Below are 19,874 nucleotides of genomic sequence, written 5' to 3'. Positions count from 1 at the left end.
CCAGTCCCCTGCACTCGTGGCAGGACTAAGTATTATATTGATTATTCCTGACAGGTGTTTATCTAACCTGCTCTTAAAAATCTCCAATGATGGAGATTCCACCACCTCCCTAGGCAATTTATTCCAATGCTTAACCACCCTGAAGTTTTTCCTAATGTCAAATCTAAAGCTCCCTTGCTGCAATTTAAGCCTATTGCTTCTTGTCCTATCATCAGAGGTTAATGAGAACAATTTTCTCCCTTCTCCTTGTAACAACCTTTTATGTATTAGAAAACTGTTATGTCCCCTGTCAGCCTTCTCTTTTAGGGAAAGAGGTTCTTTGGTGGAAATGAATTTGGTTTCTCTAAAGGATTTTCAAAGTTGTCAGAAATCTCCTTTAGCAAGCTCTAAAACCAGGTTTTACATATTCTACTTGCACTAATGAATCAAAGGAAGGCTTCTGGAGATGTAAGGCAGTGATTGAGAGATTAAGGTTTGACTATGCTTTTTTTATTTGTGGTGTATTTTTAGGGTAATTTATATGATGGCTAGTAAACATCAAAAGGGCTAGAGATTTAATTAGATAAGCACCTGAAGTGTATATATCTTAGGGTTTTATACTTCTTCCCATCAATCCAGTATCTAAACCCTGACTTCCCTGGAGCTCTGCACCCTCTTCTCTTCTTCCTCAATCCATTTAATCTGTAATCAGTCCCCTCAACTCCATTCCCTCTTTCACCACTCCCCAATGCACCTTCCATCTCACAGACTCTCAACCCTGGCTCACAGCCCATATCTTCTGCTCCTATTCTCATCCCTCTGAATGCCTCTGGAAACAATCCAAGGACCTCCTCCACCACAGATGTATCCTCTCCTCCTTTATGACTATCATCTTTCTCACAAACCACTTGAATTTCCCCTCCCCAGAACTATTGCCTCTACAGGTTGTTCACTATCTTTGATTCCTTCCTGAAAATGTCTGGAAACGTGGCATGATCCCCTTGGCAACCCATATGGCTTCCAAAATATCTAGGCGGTCTTGTCCTCTCCTCCCTGGATGCTTTCTCTAAGCACTATCAGCTAGTTTTACAATCAAGATTTAATGTGATCTCAAAAAAGGTTTTGAGTGTATCTTTGCTGACTGATGGGATTTCACTAATAAACACAATTTTAGAGATACTACCTCACCCACAATTTTACAGCCCTCTAGTTTAAATGCGAACTCACCATCAATCCACCCATCTCAAAGTTGTCCCTTTAATGTAGTGGCTGGGTTTGTATCTGAGGTACTTATAGGCCCCATTATTGTAGTATTGGAGTGCATCAAAATCTTTAATATATTTATTCTTACCATATACCTGTGAGGTAGGGTAATATTTTGCCAGAAGCTGGGAATGGGCAACAGGGGATGGATCACTTGATGATTACCTGTTCTGTTCATTCCCTCTGGAGCACCTGGCATTGGCCATTGTTGGAAGACAGGATACTGGGCTAGGTGGACCTTTGGTCTGACCCAGTATGGCCACTCTTATGTTCTTAATATCCTCATTCTACATATGGGGAACAGAGGCTAAGCAATGTGCCCAAGGTCACGCAGGAAGTCTGGGGCAGAGTAGGCAATAGGACCCAGGTCTCAAGTCCTAAATTATCACCCTAATCACTGAACCATCCTTCCTCTTGCTTAATTGCAGGCTAGCCATTAATTGTGACCCCCGCGTAGCCCTATCCTTTTTAAAGTTTTCCTTCATGTCTGCCAGCATGACTGGTGTTTAGAGCAGTTACTCCCACTTAGTTCTTCACCTAGCTCTTGGTGTACCATATCAGATGCAATAATTCCATGAGGGATTGTGAGTCAGGTCCCATGAGTTGTAGAGGATGTCCTGAGAGAGCAGAAATAGAAATTCTTACCTGGTCATAGTCTTTATGTATCACAATATGACCCCTTCAATTAGGTTACAATTTCAGTTAACACCATTCAATTTTTTTCACAATGAACTATGTTAAGATGGTCTCATGTAACTATTAGTTCAGACCAGAAACAACCTAGAAATATTAGTTTTAATGTGGTAAATAGTTCTTTCAGTGTCTGGTTGATTAGGCTGGGATCCTTGAATTTTAATTAGACTCATTTGAAAATTCCAACCTGAGTGTTTATACTGGGTCTGATCCAAAGCCTACTAAAATCAATGGAAGTCCCTTACGGTCGGGCCTACTGCAGTCTTACAGCTATAGAAAATCTTGCTGGGGAAAAGAATCTTTTGTGAGAATCTGAGGAAAATGTACCAAAAATCCTCTTACTGGAGTGACTTGTTACCTGTCAGATATGAGGAAAAGAGAAGCAACCCACTATATATAAATTGATGTGCACAGATGCAGAAAACCAATTAATGGGTTATAATTTCTGTCTCAGTTTCTCTGAATCAGATGTGATACTTTACTTATTATTTCCTAGCAGCATGGTACAAACTTGTTCTGTGTAGTTACTTCATCTAATGGTCCTATTTCTGTATATATTTAGAAGTGATTCATTTGTCTAGGCAATTAGGTTATAGAGTATTATGGAACATACAAACATTTTTCTGTGATTTTTCAGAATAAGAGTCGTTTCCCTATCTAATGCAGCAGTACCTGGAAAGTTGCCATCACAAAAAAATCCTATAGTTTGTTTGCTTGGTGATTAAAAATTACAAAGGCCAACGTTTGTGTAAATGAAGGGAAATTTTAATTTCTTTCTCACCCAGTATCTTAAAAACCATAACTGTGCTTGTTCACAAGATGACTTAATCAGAAGTAAATTGGAGACAATCTGCTGTGTTTACAGTTGTTAGGTGAGCCAGCGCATGTCTAAAACAGTTGGACTAAGACTCATGGAAGTGACTTGAAGACAAATAAGGAAAGAACGCTAATCTGAATGGAAATCTGGGGTATTGTCCTGACAATGGGAATATTAGAACATCATTCTAGATCAACCTGATCACTCTACAGTCATACATGAAAGATTATATTAAGAGAAATTCTATTCATGGAAAACATTTCTAATAACAATTCAGGATTATTCTTCATTTTTGATAAAGTAAAGACCACACTAAATTCAACCTGATTTTAATTAAATTGCCCATTCATATATGTCTTGATAGAAACCAGGGAGTCTGTTTGCATTCTCTTTCCCTTGTATTTTCTTTTCTTTTAATTCTAAATGTGTTTTTATTGACTTAAAAATAGACTCCCTCTGGTGGCTAAAATAATAGCTTTACATTCCAGTGGATGTTAGCCATAGATCTATTTGGTATAGGGAATGTTGAGTATGCCTAATAACGTACAGTGTTTTTGGATTTCATTGTTAAAAAGATCTTAATATCTATGTTCTCTCTGAGTGTCGGATGGATCATATTTTTAGTGCTCATTATGTCTATCATCACAATATTCTAAATTGAATAAGAAACGTTAAACAACTTTGTGTTAAAGAAGCAAAATGGACCCTTAGCAAAATAAATAAATATATGAGCAAAGTCAGAGCTAAACAGACAATCCAGGAAGTTTTTGGAAAATGTAGGGGACAGTTTCCTGGTGCAAGTACTGGAGGAACCAACTAGGGGCAGAGATCTTCTTGACCTGCTGCTCACAAACCAGGAAGAATTAGTAGGGGAAGCAAAAGTGGATGGGAACCTGGGAGGCAGTGACCATGAGATGGTCAAGTTCAGGATCCTGACACAAGGAAGAAAGGAAAGCAGCAGAATACGGACCCTGGACTTCAGAAAAGCAGACTTTGACTCCCTCAGGGAGCTGATGGGCAAGATCCCCTGGGAGAATAACATGAGGGGGAAAAAGAAAAGGAATACTTGTGGCACCTTAGAGACTAACCAATTTATTTGAGCATGAGCTTTTGTGAGCTACAGCTCACTTCATCGGATGCATACCGTGGATACAGCAGCAGACTTTATATACACACAGAGATCATGAAACAATACCTCCTCCCACCCCACTGTCCTGCTGGTAATAGCTTATCTAAAGTGATCATCAAGTTGGGCCATTTCCAGCACAAATCCAGGTTTTCTCACCCTCCACCGCCCACTCACAAACTCACTCTCCTGCTGGTAATAGCCCAAGGAGTCCAGGAGAGCTGGCTGTATTTTAAAGAATCCTTATTGAGGTTACAGGGACAAACCATCCCGATGTGTAGAAAGAATAGTAAATATGGCAGGTGACCGGCTTGGCTTAACAGTGAAATCCTTGCTGATCTTAAATACAAAAAAGAAGCTTACAAGAAGTGGAAGATTGGACAAATGACCAGGGATGAGTATAAAAATATTGCTCAGGCATGCAGGAGTGAAATCAGGAAGGCCAAATCACACCTGGAGTTGCAGCTAGCAAGAGATGTTAAGAGTAACAAGAAGGGTTTCTTCAGGTATGTTAGCAACAAGAAGAAAGTCAAGGAAAGTGTGGGCCCCTTACTGAATGAGGGAGGCAACCTAGTGACAGAGGATGTGGAAAAAGCTAATGTACACAATGCTTTTTTTGCCTCTGTCTTCACGAACAAGGTCAGCTCCCAGACTACTGCACTGGGCAGCACAGCATGGGGAGGAGGTGACCAGCCCTCTGTGGTCAAAGAAGTGGTTTGGGACTATTTAGAAAAGCTGGACGTGCACAAGTCCATGGGGCTGGATGCGTTGCATCCGAGAGTGCTAAAGGAGTTGGCGGATGTGATTGCAGAGCCATTGGCCATTATCTTTGAAAACTGATGGCGATCGGGGGAGGTCCCGGACGACTGGAAAAAGGCTAATGTAGTGCCCATCTTTAAAAAAGGGAAGAAGGAGGATCCTGGGAACTACAGGCCAGTCAGCCTCACCTCAGTCCCTGGAAAAATCATGGAGCAGGTCCTCAAGGAATCAATTCTGAAGCTCTTAGAGGAGAAGAAAGTGATCAGGAACAGTCAGCATGGATTCACCAAGGGCAAGTCATGCCTGACTAATCTAATTGCCTTCTATGATGAGATAACTAGCTCTGTGGATGAAGGGAAAGCAGTGGACGTGTTGTTCCTTGACTTTAGCAAAGCTTTTGACATGGTCTCCCACAGTATTCTTGCCAACAAGTTAAAGAAGTATGGGCTGGATGAATGGACTATAAGGTGGATAGAAAGCTGGCTAGATTGTCAGGCTCAACAGGTAGTGATCAATGGCTCCATGTCTAGTTGGCAGCTGGTATCAAGCGGAGTGCCCCAAGGGTCGATCCTGGGGCCGGTTTTGTTCAATATCTTCATAAATGATCTGGAGGATGGTGTGGATTGCACCCTCAGCAAGTTTGCAGATGACACTAAACTGGGAGGAGAGGTAAATATGCTGGAGGGTAGGGATAGGATACAGAGGGACGTAGACAAATTGGAGGATTGGGCCAAAAGTAATCTGATGAAGTTCAACAAGGATAAGTGCAGAGTCCTGCACTTAGGACAGAAGAATCCAATGCACTGCTACAGACTAGGGACCGAATGGCTCGGCAGCAGTTCTGCAGAAAAGGACCTAGGGATTACAGTGGACGAGAAGCTGGATATGAGTCAACAGTGTGCCCTTGTTGTCAAGAAGGCCAATGGCATTTTGGGATGTATAAGTAGGGGCATTGCCAGCAGATCGAGGGACGTGATCGTTCCCCTCTATTCGACACTGGTGAGGCCTCATCTGGAGTACTGTGTCCAGTTTTGGGCCCTACACTACAAGATGGATGTGGAAAAATTGGAAAGAGTCCAGCGGAGGGCAACAAAAATTATTATGGGACTGGAACACATGAGTTAAGAGGAGAGGCTGAGGGAACTGGGGATGTTTAGTCTTCAGAAGAGAAGAATGAGGGGGGATTTGATAGCTGCTTTCAACTACCTGAAAGGGGGTTCCAAAGAGGATGGCTCTAGACTGTTCTCAATGGTAGCAGATGACAGAACAAGGAGTAATGGTTTCAAGTTGCAGTGGGGGAGCTTTAGGTTGGATATTAGGAAAAACTTTTTCACTAGGAGAGTGGTGAAACACTGGAATGCGTTACCTAGGGAGGTAGTGGAATCTCCTTCCTTAGAAGTTTTTAAGGTCAGGCTTCACAGAGCCCTGGCTGAGATGATTTAATTGGAGATCGGTCCTGCTTTGAGCAGGGGGTTGGACTAAATGACCTCCTGAAGTCCCTTCCAACCCTGATATTCTATGATTCTATGATTAAACCATTTCATGTGTTCAAAGAAGCCAAATTAGAAAAAGAAGCGTTCAAATACACAGTATAATAGATTAGGGAAGCTAGATAAGTCACATAATTGTGTGAACTAAATATTAGATCTCTCAGCAGCTTAATTTTGTTTTCAGCTCAAGAATGTAATCTGATATTCAAAGAAAACCCACAAAGTATGACTTTGCCAAGTAGACCTCACTGTTTACAGTGGAAAGAGTCCTATAAAATGTTGATTGAGTAGAACTGTGAATATGTGTTGTTTCTCTTCTTCTCTACCTTAAGCAATCCCCATACTCATTCTTAATAGCAGAGGGGAAAAAAGGCTGACTTGGGATTATTTTCCATAAATTGCTGTGGTTTGAATTTGGATGCTGTAAAACCAAAATGTCTTCATGTTTGGGAGGCAGTGGCATGCACTAAGTGTCCATGACGATTGATGGGTACTTCCTTGATTTCCTTTTTTACTTTCTGTTGTGTGTCCTTTTGTGTAATCCCTCACTCTGAAGCTCCTCTCTTATAAGCATAAACACCAGCGGTGGAAAAGATCTGTTGATTTATATATAGTCCATCCCAAAGCCAATCCAGGATTGTTTTCCAAAGTATACACCAGCTGCAGGAGAGGGTGCAGTGGGTATATCAGGGCCATCCAGTCCTCTATAATCCTCTCACCAGACCTAGAGGGGCCCTCCCAGGAAGCAAGTCCCAGTAGTTTCCCCTTCCCTTCTTCATGGGAAACTGAAGCAGTAGCTGACTTCTAATATCAAAATCATCTCAGCTCTGCATCTTGAGCCCTGTATAATTTTTCCATTGGTTGTTTGTCCCCATCATCCCACTCCACTCCTAAAACTGCAGCTCTTCATCGTACCAAACCTCATGCTGTCTGCTCATTGTGCTTTCCCCGCTTCTTCTGAGCCCCTGTAGTCAGCTGACCCTCCGCTTTGGCTCAGCTGTAATGTCTTGAGTCTCTTGCCCTTGGGTCCCCTACAGGAGCTGCCCTTTCCTGAGCAAACTTATTATTCACAGCAGGAGTTCAAGTCATTCCTGGGGTCTTTTTTGAGTCCAATTTACAGTCCCCTAGAATCTATTCCCTGGTGGCATTTCCCAGAACCCACCACAGGTTGTTGGCTAGAAGCAGCTCTCCAGGGCCTTCGCTCAGATTGAGTTTATTGTGTTAGATTGCCCCAAACAGGGTGGTTGAAGGAAAAGTTTTTAGTAACTGCCTCAGGCTGATCTGCCCTTGCTACCGGATATCACAAGTAGTCCTTGGCAGCCTCTCTACTCTTAGGAAAACTGCCCCCCGGCACCCCTTCTGTGGCTAATCTCGCCCTTCTAAACTCCACTTCTCTGGGTAAAGCATGTTCTGCAGGTGTGCCTAACTGGTGCTGCCTCACTGCAGGAGGCCTTTCCATCAGTCATCCCCTTTCATTTCCCCCTTCAGTCTACCCCTAAATTTTCCTGTCCCTTTATCCACTCACCTTATTTGCTTCAACAATGCGTTCGTCTTCCTTGTGTCAGCTACACTACCAGACACACACAAAAATATGGAACTGGAATGGCATGTGTCTGCTATCATCGTGGTCTCTTTGCATTTATGTTGTATCCCTTTGTGTTCTAGTAGTACCCAAAATATTCTAGGTGTGGCATGTGTACACATGCGTGCACACACCCACTCCTTTCCCCCCACCTCCCCACACACACAGTCCCTGGCCTGAATAGCATGCAGTCTAAGAAAACAAGGAACATATTAAAGGTGGAGGAAGAGAGAGATAAAATATACAATGAAATATATCATTTTTTACTAATAAATATAAACAGTAATTAACAACCTTGTATGTACAGGATCTTTACTCTTTGGGTAGCAGTTCAGGTTTCAGTATGTATCTCATTACCAGTTTATCCAGTCCCCCATTGCAAAAGACTTCTAAAGAGATATTATTATCTTCCTTTCAGGATTTTTGTTTCTCCTCTGTAGGAAGGTTCAGTTCAATGCCTCCCCTTTTCTGTTTCTGTGATTAGAAACCATGTTTAGCCCCCTGCTTGTCAAAGACCAGGGTGTTCCAAAAACATTGATTAAAGGCATTGAAATAATCAAGTGTCTTTTTTTTAATTTCCTGGGTATAATGACTTCTCAAGAGGTTGTGAGCTCAGTGAGTTGTGGCACATTAAGTTACACTATGCAATGTGATAAAACCTGGGCATTCTCATATCTCAACAACTTACACGTAGCTGTAGAAATTCAAAAGGCTGAGGCTTTCTAAGTATGCCTTTTAGAAATGTAAATTCTAGAGTCTTTGTTTTTTATATACTTTTTCTAGTTTATGTTATCTGCTGTCCTCTGACAGGTTTGCACTGAGTTGACTGCCTGACATAGCCCTCACTCATATTTTCATGGGCAATGGGTAGCCCATGTTTGAGCTTTATTTGTGGACAGTTTACTTGCACATGTCTGCCTACTGTATGAGCTGCATTTGGTAGCAAATGGTATTAGGGGACACAGCTACCAGCCCACTCAAGTGATACTTCCTTTGGGATCTCAGTGATAGGAGAAAATTCTTGGCCCCTTTCCTATACTTTTGTGATTTGATGGAAACTGGTTTTATCCCCATGCTGGAGATTGGTCAACTGATGGAAAGCCATTATAGCCACTAGCCTTCCTACAGTCTCCAGCGCAAGAGAATGATGGAGTAAGGAGGAGTCGTCAGAACATAGTGTGCTCTGGCTAAGTTTTATTGGCAGACAGTCCCTTGGGCGTGTTGGCAGCTAGCACTGGTTACAGGAGCCCTGAGAGCCATCAGAGCCAGGTGGCAGAATCAGTGATCCGTAATCAGCTGTGTAACCCTCCCGCAGCCTGTCTCCCACAACCATCCCTTTGTTTTCCGAGCCTATTCAGAGTAAACCAGGGAATCTGGCCCATGATTTTTTTACTATTCAATCTCAGTGACTGGGAGTAAAAATTACCTTTTAGGAATTACATTACATTCATTTGACCGTTTCAAAGTGGTGTTTGCTAAAATCCTTCTTTGTTAGATTTTGAACAAAAGTCATTGAGAGTTTTTTTTGCCTTCTTTGATTACATGCAGTAGTTTGAGATGGGAACCGCAGAATTGCTGAAATCACAGTCCAGGTTTTTATATTTTTGAAAGAAAGGAGGATGGGGAAAGCATGTGCCCAGTGTATGACAGCTATCCTTTACTTTTTGCAAATATGACAGGATATGTGCGTGCATGTCTGAACACCAAGGATTCATTCAGATCAATGTTTGTGGCTGTGTGTATACATAGACACACAGCCAGTGATATGCTCCTGTCTAATTTACACTTTAGAACTCTGTTGCTTATGTCACATGGATTGAAAACTGGCTACATGATCTTAAACAAGGGTATTGATAAACTGTATTGAGTCGGGGATACATGTGTATTTAGTTCTGCAGACAATGGTGTCACATTAGATCCAGTCTTCAGTAATGATCAAGAAAAGACAGGAAAACAGGGCTACAGTTGTGTCTGGTCATTGCATGGGGGACATAAGGGTTGAGGAATGCTTAAATAAAGTAAACTGAGAGGAGATCTGATAACAGTCTTCAAATATGTTAAGGGTCATTATAAAGAGGACTGCAATCAGTTGTTCCCCAGGTTCACTGGAGGTAGGACAAGAAGTAATGGGCTTAATCTGTAGCAAGGGAGATTTTAGTTAGATATTAGGAAAAGCTTTATAAGGATAGGTAAGCACTGAAATAGACTTCCAGGGAAGTGGTGGAATCTGCATCATTGGAGGTTGTTAAGAACAGGTTGGACAAACACCTCTCAGGGATGGTCTAGATTTACTTGATTCTGCCTCAGCGAAAGGGGCTGGATTAGATGACTTTTCGAAGTCCGTTCCAGTCCTCCATTTCTAGGATTCTATTATTCCATTTGTATTCTCACCTTCCCTTTCTTGCATACATATGCAGCGGTCAGGCACAATCTGGCCAGGTAGATACAGATATGACGTGTCTACACATAGCATTTATACTGTGTGTATATTATATTATATTAATTAGTTGTCACCATGGGTATAGCATGGACATTGGAGCTGTGAAGGAAGTTCAAAGGTTGGGGAGAGATTCTGCATTTTAAAATATATCTTTGGCATATTTTTATCTTGCTGGCAGGAGAAGTATCTAGAATTAAGACCATTCAGATTCCCTGTAAGAAAAGGGCAGTTTCTGAAAAATGAATAGTCCCATATGTCAGCAGGTGTAGAGAATCTGTGGGTAAGAACAGTACTGGCAGAAGCATAAATAGAGCAACATGGAAATCCAAATATAGCCCAGGTCTGACTTTGATAACATATCATCATGGTTTTGGTTTTAACAGATTTTGAATTTGTTTCAGATTTTAATGTAACATCTTGTGTTCATTTGCCTGTAATCCTCTGACCCCTGCTAGTTAACAGCAAGATGTTGGCTTGATGTTTGCAAGAAAACTGGAACGCTTATAAATGGAGCTTTTTGCTAAGTACTCACTAGTGAAGTAATAGCAAACACTAAAACATTTAAGAACTTTTTGGGTATTACAAATTATGTGGAATTCATGTTTGTATTATGGCTTGTTATGACTGTTTAACTCAAAAACATATTTGCAGAGAAAGAGTCTGAATTTAGTAAATCAATATAATACAGTCTTTGATTTTTAAAACAGCCAGCCAGCTAGCTTTTATTTCAGTGTTGGTATTTCAAGGCCTCTCACTGATATTTTAGAAGTTTGTGGTTGTCTGAGCTTCCTTTTCAGGCCCTTGGGAAATAAGAGAATGGTAAATCAAAGCCCAGAACGCTGTTTGCATTTATTTTACTTCTCATTTATGACATGTATGCAAATGCTTAAAAGAAAGAGAGAAAAGGTATAATCATGGTAAGATCCCTTATGAAGAACAAGGGGGAATACATTTCTAGTCCAATCTATTACTCTGCTGCTGGGTACTGTAACATTAGATGAGTGTCTCATCAGGTTTGGTAATTCATTTATATTTCCAGTTCACAATGGTCCTTTAAGAGTGATCTAAGTATAAATTTATGTTCTGGAAGAAAATAACTGTTATTTAATTTCTTGTGCTTTCCCTTCCAGGCCAATACAAAGGAGGAGAGAATTTCAAAGGCACAAATGGGCACCTAACTCCCATTGAAAGTCATTGTGCCATTTATGCTTTGAAAATCTCCCTGTGTGTATACTATCGGTTTTTTCTACACTTCCATTTTTTCTTTGATGTCCAGAGGACAGACTATGATAGAGAAAATGTAATTCATGTAAATTGCTTAGAGAAAATATTACAGTGAAATCTGTTAAGTGACCACTCCATGATTTACAGCGCAAGTGCCTTCACTTGCCAGTTGTGATGGTAGGGAATCATTCCTACTGATCTTACATTTTGTAAAACCCTTTTTTACAAAACCTAAATTTTAGTCCTAAATGAGGATGCTGGTGTCCCTGGAAGGATAATTAAAATGAGATTCTCCCCAGGCCGTCTAGATTCGTCTCATTCTGGTACTAGTGGCTAAGGTCTTGGGGCCAGATTCTCAGCTGGGGTAAATCAACTTTGCTCCATTGAAGCTGAGAATCTGGTCCTGGGCATCCCTTTCAATTTGACTATATCTCATTGCTCATGGACTGTCTGGCTTTATGTTTTCAATACTTTTAAAAATCAAAACTTCTAGCCCCCTTCGGCAATGTATGGGTCCAATCCTGAGATCCATTGAACACAAATAGCTCCTTCTGAAGCGAATGACAGTTGTGAGCACTCAGCTTCTCTCAGGAACATGTCCAAAATGATGAATTATTGTGTAACTATTTCACATTGGACCATTTCAATAATTTTCTTGCCAGACTCCATGTTTCCTCTATCCCTGGCTGTTCAAAACCATGCTGCTCTCTTAATTTTCCAGTATTCTCACTACTGACACATCACTCCATTATTTGTTTATTTACATTGGCTGTGTGGTCCTGCCACACCACTTTATCAGCATGCCAGAACTGCTCTTAGATTGCTCTTAGGTATGCAATGTTCCTGTAATTCTGTTGCCCAACAGGGAGAAATTTCTTCCTCAACTGACTCTGAGCTCCTGACCCCCTCTCCCTATACTCTGTCTCTGGATGATTGCAAAGATCTCCCTGCATGGGCAGATCTTCTTCAGCCTGCACCCTCTCCCAGTGGCCTTGCCTCACCCTACTTCTCTTACTCAGTCCCCACATGCCTGTCCTGCACTGTCCCATAGTTCTACCAACTCCCACTTGTGGCCCACTACTTCTATACCTTCCCCCACTGTCCCCCTATATCTCATTTCTGCAACCCCCTAGCACTCCATTTCTCCTACCCCCTCCACACACTGCTTCAGGACATCACAGCACTGGGGGAATTCCACGCCCCAAAATTAAAAAGTCTGCACACAATATTTTAAATTCTGTATATTTTATTTGTTAAAATCACACTACATAATCACACCAGTTTCAATTATTTTGGAACTTTATTTCAAAATACCTGTCAGCAAGTATGTCTGTAACAATACAGACAACAAAAGAGATTCCCCCAGGAGTAGAGCATTAAAGAAAACTATATGACAACCTAGTTCCTGTTTATCTTTATGCTTTTGTTGGGCACCTCAGTCTGGATGTGTCACATGTGCCAGCTGGGCACATCTTGGGGGAAAACTCTGCTCCACCAGTCTCAGACATCGCCCCCCCCAGAACTCAACCATGGGGAGCCCATGCAGCTCAGACACCCACACCCCCAACCCACCAGAGCCCTGCTGTGTCATGCCCCCCAGCCCAGACACCCATCCCCCTACACTCTAGAGCCCAGGGATCCAGAGAAAGAAACAGCCTGATGCTGGGTCCCAGGCTTGTATGGAGTTTCCTGCACGCTGCCTCCTTCCTTCATGACATGCTGGGAACTCCAGCTCCCCTTCCCCTCCTTTTTCCCCCCGGGCAGTGTCCTTTATTTGTGAGCTGGAGAACTGGGCTCTGCTGGGTCCAGTGGCCCCTAATGGTGGCCAGCAGCTCTGCAGCACCAATTCTGCAGGGGAAAAATAAAGTTCTGCACAGAACATTAATTCTGCATGAATTCTGCATTCTGCAGTGGTGCAGAAATCCCTGAGGAGAAAACACACCCAGCCTTTACCTCAGTGATTCCTCCCAACTCCTAGATTTTCTGCACGTAAATCCCAAAGTTCAGGGGTTAAAGTAAGAAGTAAGTTCAAAGCATTGTAACTGATTTTTTTAAGCTTTCCCACCACACCACACTCTTACCATTTTAAACTAATTTCTGTGGGTTCTCCAGCACTTTGGTTATGGACATGTGATGATTTGTTGCTGGTCAACCGATCCCTTCTATTTCCACATTGAAAAATATTAATTTTGTACATTAATTTTTCCTCTACTTTTGAATCTTAATTCAAGACTTCTATCTTCTCTGAATGTTCATAACTCTTTATTATGTTCTAGTTTGTTTTTGTTTTCGTTTTATGAAGTGAAGATAATGCTTGTGGATGGTGCTGCACAACTTAGTAATAATTTCAAGAATTACCTCTTTTGGAGAATATAATTAAAAAGAGTAGCACTAACATTTTCCCAATGATGCCCTATAGAAAGGATTGTCTATTTTTTATACCTTGTGTCTCAAAGTTGGGCTGACACTTTGAATAGTTTGTGTCCCTTTCTTTGAAGTTTGTTTCTTTGGGATTTTAATAAATCTTATAAGTTTTCAGAAATCCTCCTTTACCTCTCAACATTAAAATTGCTAGCTTTAGGAAAAGGACGGTTACCTGTTGTCTTTTACATATTCCCTGTTGCAATGTGTCATTTAATTTTAGCTCACCAGCTTTTGCAGCCCTCCTTCTCCCCACAGAAGAAGAGCCACTCCTCCAAACTCTAAAATGCTTCAGCTACCCTCTCCCCGGCAAAAAAGGTGACCAAAAAAACTTGACCTGATCTTAGCTTCTTTAACCTGTCTGCCACCCGTTCCCATCTGAACAACTCAACCTGCTGCCCAGGAAATTCAGTGATGAAGGGATTAACTTGAATTTCTATACGGCCAATGAATGCACTTACACAGTTCCTCTAGCCTCAGAACTGTAAATGAATCAAACAGGTTACAGTAAGCAAACCTATTAGAATTCTTCATTAAATTTCAAATAAAGAATAGCAGACAAATGGTAACCTGATCAGCAGATTACAGCATCTCTTGTAAAAGTTCCTGTATTTAAAAATGACATAATTGTGTACCAAGGAAGGTAATTGCCAAAGGATGGGAAGATTGTCCCTTTTGTGAGAAAATGGTGGTCAATGCCACTGATTGTTGTTTTTTCCTGATGTTTTCTTACAAAAATGGTGAGTAAGACCCTGATCTTTGAATAGGCCAGTCAGCGGAAATTTAAACTATGAGTCACTGGAAACAGCTTGAAATGGCATCCTTCAACAAAGGAGCTGTGCTCCTCCACTGATGCCCACGTGTAAGAGTGGCTTCAAGAACCAAAGCCTCAGTCAGTTAAAATCAGACCTTCTGTATTGTTATACATGAATATGCAAGCTCCATGTGGACCATGCTGTTTTGCAGGTGTTGCTAATATTTGCCTTAGTGTGTCAAAAACATTGCCGTAAGGCCCATATACTGAATGCAGCCTGTATAGAGACCCTTTTGTGACCCTTGTGCTGTTATATTTTAAGATTAAGGCAAAAGAAGCTCTTAAGGGAAACCAATATACTTGTTTTTGCAACTTGCTGAGTGTTTGTTCCTCTAACATTTTGGCATAGTTCCTGAATCGCTAGAGCTTAGAGTAACATCTTTAGTTGTCTCATCAGCAGACAGCAGGATGTCAAAGCTTACTGTTTTCTTTATGCCCATCTTCCCACTCCTTCAGCCAATGATTTTGGTAAGTCCTCAGATGGGAGACCTGAACCCATTGTTTCTTGGGATGTTTAAAAATTCCCACTCCTAGTTCAGCTGTGCACATGTTGCAAACACTGAAAATTAAGGCACCTTGTGTGCACTTGAAAAACACACGTGTTCTACTGTGATGTGGCTGTGCATAACACATGAAGTGTGATCAGAATAAACATTTTTGTGCCTTCTTTGATCTTTCTAAAATGAAAATGGTGGGGGGAAAGGAACCTCAACCATAATATGTCAAAGCTCTTATACACTTGAACGCCATTATTCCATTTTTACACTGATTGGCTCCCTCTATGTCATCCTCATGAATTGGTAGGAAATAACCATAATGAAAATGGCCCAAGACTATACAACAGCCAGCACCAGAGCAGTCTGTTTAATTAATGGTTTCATGTACATTTTGTTCAGAATCATTTCTGAGGTTTTGGTTGATGAGGTTACCAGGGATGCGGTCTCAGTACAGTGGTTGCCATTAAAAAGTCAATATCACTGTACCAATAGTTACTGCACAGCAGAATCCGAGATAACACAATTGCTACCAATACTTTTGACAGGAAATATCTGCATTGTCTCCAGGATCATGCGAATTTATAGGAAAATATTGACTCTTTAACAATGACCACTGTAAATATTGTGTACTGATTTACACAGTCTCTATTTCTGAATACCCACTCGTTGATTTTCTCCCCACTAGTGAGGATGGTAAGTTGAACTTGCTGAAGTGGAGCTACCAGTATGCAGCTAATATTAGAGCTGTGTGAATTCTTTGCAGCAAGAATTTGAATCCCTTCAAAGTGAGCGTGAGTTTCAGGTTTGCTACATTTTGCTGATTAAGAGAGGGAAATGTCCATTGTTAGAAAAATCTATTCACTTTCTCACCCTAACCAGATAGGGGTTTTCTGGGGATAGAGAGGTGGGATGCTTCTGGGAGGTACGATTTATAATCAGTCTTGAATCACCAGGCAAACATGCAGGGATTGGTTTGTAGCCAGTGCCTGCAAACCAAACTGCAGGGTTCAGTTTGCAAACACTATTGCAAACTGAACCCCGCAGGGTTTCCACAGCTCTAGTTACTATTATTGCCCCTGGTGAGGCTTATTATCCTGTCACAGAAGATGTATGAAAATCCATCTCTCCACTTTAAACATCATAAGCCTTTGTCACCTACAACACAAGTAATGTTAAAAATAGAACAGTGCCTATGATAAGATTGTGACTTGCAGGCGATGAGCCATTGTCCAAGTAACAGGGACTTATCTGGAGGGCCAGTCAACCTACACAGAACTGTCAGTTTGCTGATTGCCGTTTCTCTCTGAGTTTGATGAAATATTCATGTCTCTGCTCTGCTCTCTGGAAGCACTATTGATTTCTTGTATAAACGCTGCTATATTTAGTCTAGACAAATGGAATGTGGATTGCAGCTGAATAATTTGGATGAAAGGCTGGGTTCTTGACTGCTGCTTTCTCTTGGTCTGGGGCAATTATTTATAATCAAGAGTAGTTTTTGTAAGTTAAGGGTGATTTTTTACAATTTAGTGATTAGTCTCAGAACAAAAGCAAGCAGTTAGGCATAATCATTCTGTTGGGATAGCAGGTTAAGAAGTCAAATTATACTTTGAGGTTTACAAGCACTGTTTCAAGGAGTAAAACTAAATGTTTGATGTTACCAGTTTATTGACAAAGAGAATATAATAAAAAGGGAAAGATTTGGTGTCTCATGTCTTCTTTAAAAAAAAAAGTTTATTTTTTATTTCGCATGTGTCAGATGTCAAAGTATACCCAACAGATTTTAGCATATGCTTAGAACTCAGCTGAAGATGTTGGATGTGAGTTTTAGCTGTCACAGCCAGCATACTACTACTATGTGTTGGAATGTTTCTACTGTATTCTGTCCTTCTCTTCTTTGTTTCGAACCAAGGGAACAATAAAAGTAAATAAAACATGAGAGAAAATATGTATAGAAGTATGTGCAGCTCATCATTTTGAGACACTGTATTTATATCCACTAAATTTTTTTTCAGTAGAAATAGTTGCAGTGAACTAGTGTGTTTGTGTATAATTCCCCTTTAGTGAATCGAAACACTGCTCAGACTCTGCTCAGTGAGAACTGCTCAGACCCTATACTGCTAACTACCAATGGAGATTCTCTTTTAGCACAAGTGGTGGGTGCTTCTGCCTTTTTGGAACAGATAGATCTGTGTTCTACTCCCCTCAGTTGGTATGAAAACCCAAATGGCTCTGCTGTGTAGCATAGTGAAAATCATTAAGTTTGTATATATCCTTGGATTGAATTCAGGGAATAAAAGATCAAGGGATTCTTCATTACCTGGTTCGATGTTGTGTTAGCAGTTTATTCCATTACTGAGGATGAATTAAAACAGTCTTTTTAGCAAGATCTTTTCATTCTCTGATGAGTAATGCATTGTATGTGCCACATTCTATCTCCTGTAAGCATGTGAGTGTTCATTATTTAAAACTTTAAAAATATATTTTTCCCAGTATTGTCCCATATAATCCTGTGCGTCTTCCTCTGTGCGTAGCACATTTATGGCTCTCACTGCATAATGCAGAATATCTGTAAAGGTGTAAAATCATATGCAGTCAGTCTGAATGTAAGCTTTCTCCACTGAAAATAAGAACTCTTACAACTCCAGGGCTTTCAACTTATGCCAAATACCACAAGTATACTAAATGTGTATTGTTACACAACACTGCATACCCAGTAATATCTCACCAATTAAACTAAATAATGCTAAGTTTGCAAACTGGCAAGTTCTGACCTGTTGTGCAGTGTTTTGTAGGAGCTGGGGTTCTCATTATTCCTCAGGGGGAGATTTCTTTAAAAAATGGGAGGAAAGTAATAGGATGGTGTGTGAATGTGTTAGATTGCTAGTGGAAATGACTAGATTTTGCATATGGCTTACAATGACAGGCATTTTGCTAACTTGATAAATTGACAGGTTTCAGAGTAACAGCCGTGTTAGTCTGTATTCGCAAAAAGAAAAGGAGTACTTGTGGCACCTTAGAGACTAACCAATTTATTTGAGCATGAGCTTTCGTGAGCTACAGCTCACTTCATCGCTCATGCTCAAATAAATTGGTTAGTCTCTAAGGTGCCACAAGTACTCCTTTTCTTTTTGATAAATTGAAGGAATTTGGGGTGAAATTAAATTAGTTCTCCCCAATATGCAGCATAAATTCATTTTTATCTGCATTCATTTATATATTTTCCTTTTGTTGTTGTTACTTTATAGTGGATGTAAAGTCAGAGGTTCCTGTGGGATTGGAGCCCATCACACCACTGGACTTGCGAACAGATCTCAGGATGATGGTTCCCATGGTGGACCCAATTATGCGTGAAAAGCAGCTCCAGCAGGAGCTACTTCTGATCCAGCAGCAGCAGCAAATTCAGAAACAACTTCTGATTGCGGAGTTTCAGAAACAGCATGAAAACTTGACCCGACAGCACCAGGCCCAGCTCCAGGAGCACATAAAGGTAGCAAAATCTTTCATTTATCTTGGGGCTCCTCCACAGTAAGCTAAATATTCTCAGCTGAATACTGCAAAGGGTGTGCTCCTCTCCTGGAAGTTTTACTGTGATTTAAAGATGTTGTTTGAGTGATTATTGTTGTCCATGTGCATGGTATAGAGAAGTGATGGAAACCCACACTGGATTTGATGGTGATAACATTTGGCTATTAAAAAAAGATGGTCAAGCATAATTGGTAGAGGCTATTGCAGTGTTGTACTATACAGGCAGAAAATCAAGGCACTCTGAATTAGAATAGAATACTCTGTCTCATTCAGATGAGACCTTCTCAGTCAATCAAAGTCCACATTTTTAACCAAATTTTCAGTCAGGCCTCCATATGGCTGCCTTTTTTGTAGGAGCGATTTTGATCTGCCTAGTATATGTGACTGTTTTTTTTTTTTTGCACCTGCTTGAGTCTGTGTCCGCAAATCACATAGACAGGCCTCCTGCCTTTTGATATTTGCAAAAATGGGGACAGGTGCTGCAAATTTGGCACTTTGCCCTTCTCTAGGCTACCTCACAGAATATGAAACAAACTGATTTATGGGATTAAACCTGTCATGGAAGAAACACTGAAGTAGATTTTTTGACTGAGAGATTATGGTCTTGTTTTTTTTCTTTTTCTTTCTGAAATATCTTAGACTGCTGCTCTGCTAATGTGGTGAGCTCTTCTATGATGCGACTGACAAATCCAGTTGAGAATAGCATCTCGAGTCTGATGCTGCATTGGTAGAGAGTGACAATAATGTGCAGGTTATACCCACATTTGGCAAAAGAAAAGAAGCAAAACCAATGCAGCCAGCTACTTTGTGATATTAGAGCTGATTTTAGTGGCAGCTGATAACACAATATTCCACTTGAAAGAATAGAAAAGTGGGTTACGGAGTAATATGAGCACAGATGAAAGCTCTTATATCAGCTATTGAAGTGGGTTATTTTGGCCAACACTGACCTGGACAGCGGTGCAGACTGCATTTGCTCATGTCTTTTATTCTTTGCAAGTTACAACAGGAACTCCTCGCCATTAAACAACAGCAAGAACTCCTTGAAAAGGAGCAGAAACTGGAGCAGCAGAGGCAAGAGCAGGAACTAGAGAGACATCGCAGGGAACAGCAACTTCCTCCCCTCAGAGGCAAAGAGAGAGGCCGAGAAAGTAAGAGCCATGGTACCAGGACTCAGGATAAAAAGATTATATGTCCTTCCCCCACCCCCTGCAATGGGTAATGGCCAGGAGCAAGGCTAATAA

At 41.0% G+C, this 19,874-nt stretch overlaps 1 protein-coding gene across 1 annotated transcript in view; it reads left to right on the top strand.

The window, feature by feature from the left end:
• The window catches only part of HDAC9 (histone deacetylase 9), a 703,417-nt gene that overhangs the window by 397,165 nt on the left and 286,378 nt on the right, over positions 1–19,874 (top strand). Inside the window, exons 5-6 of the mRNA XM_084619569.1 lie at positions 18,351–18,592; positions 19,640–19,781. Of these exons, the coding sequence (XP_084475695.1) occupies positions 18,351–18,592; positions 19,640–19,781 (384 nt within the window). The remainder of the gene's footprint in view (positions 1–18,350; positions 18,593–19,639; positions 19,782–19,874) is intronic.

Source organism: Lepidochelys olivacea (genome assembly GCF_965140295.1).
Source record: "Lepidochelys olivacea isolate rLepOli2 genome assembly, chromosome: 2".
NCBI lineage: Eukaryota > Metazoa > Chordata > Testudines > Cheloniidae > Lepidochelys > Lepidochelys olivacea.
The sequence above is the reverse complement of the archived record's forward strand: the minus strand, read 5'-3'. Positions and strand labels throughout refer to the sequence as shown.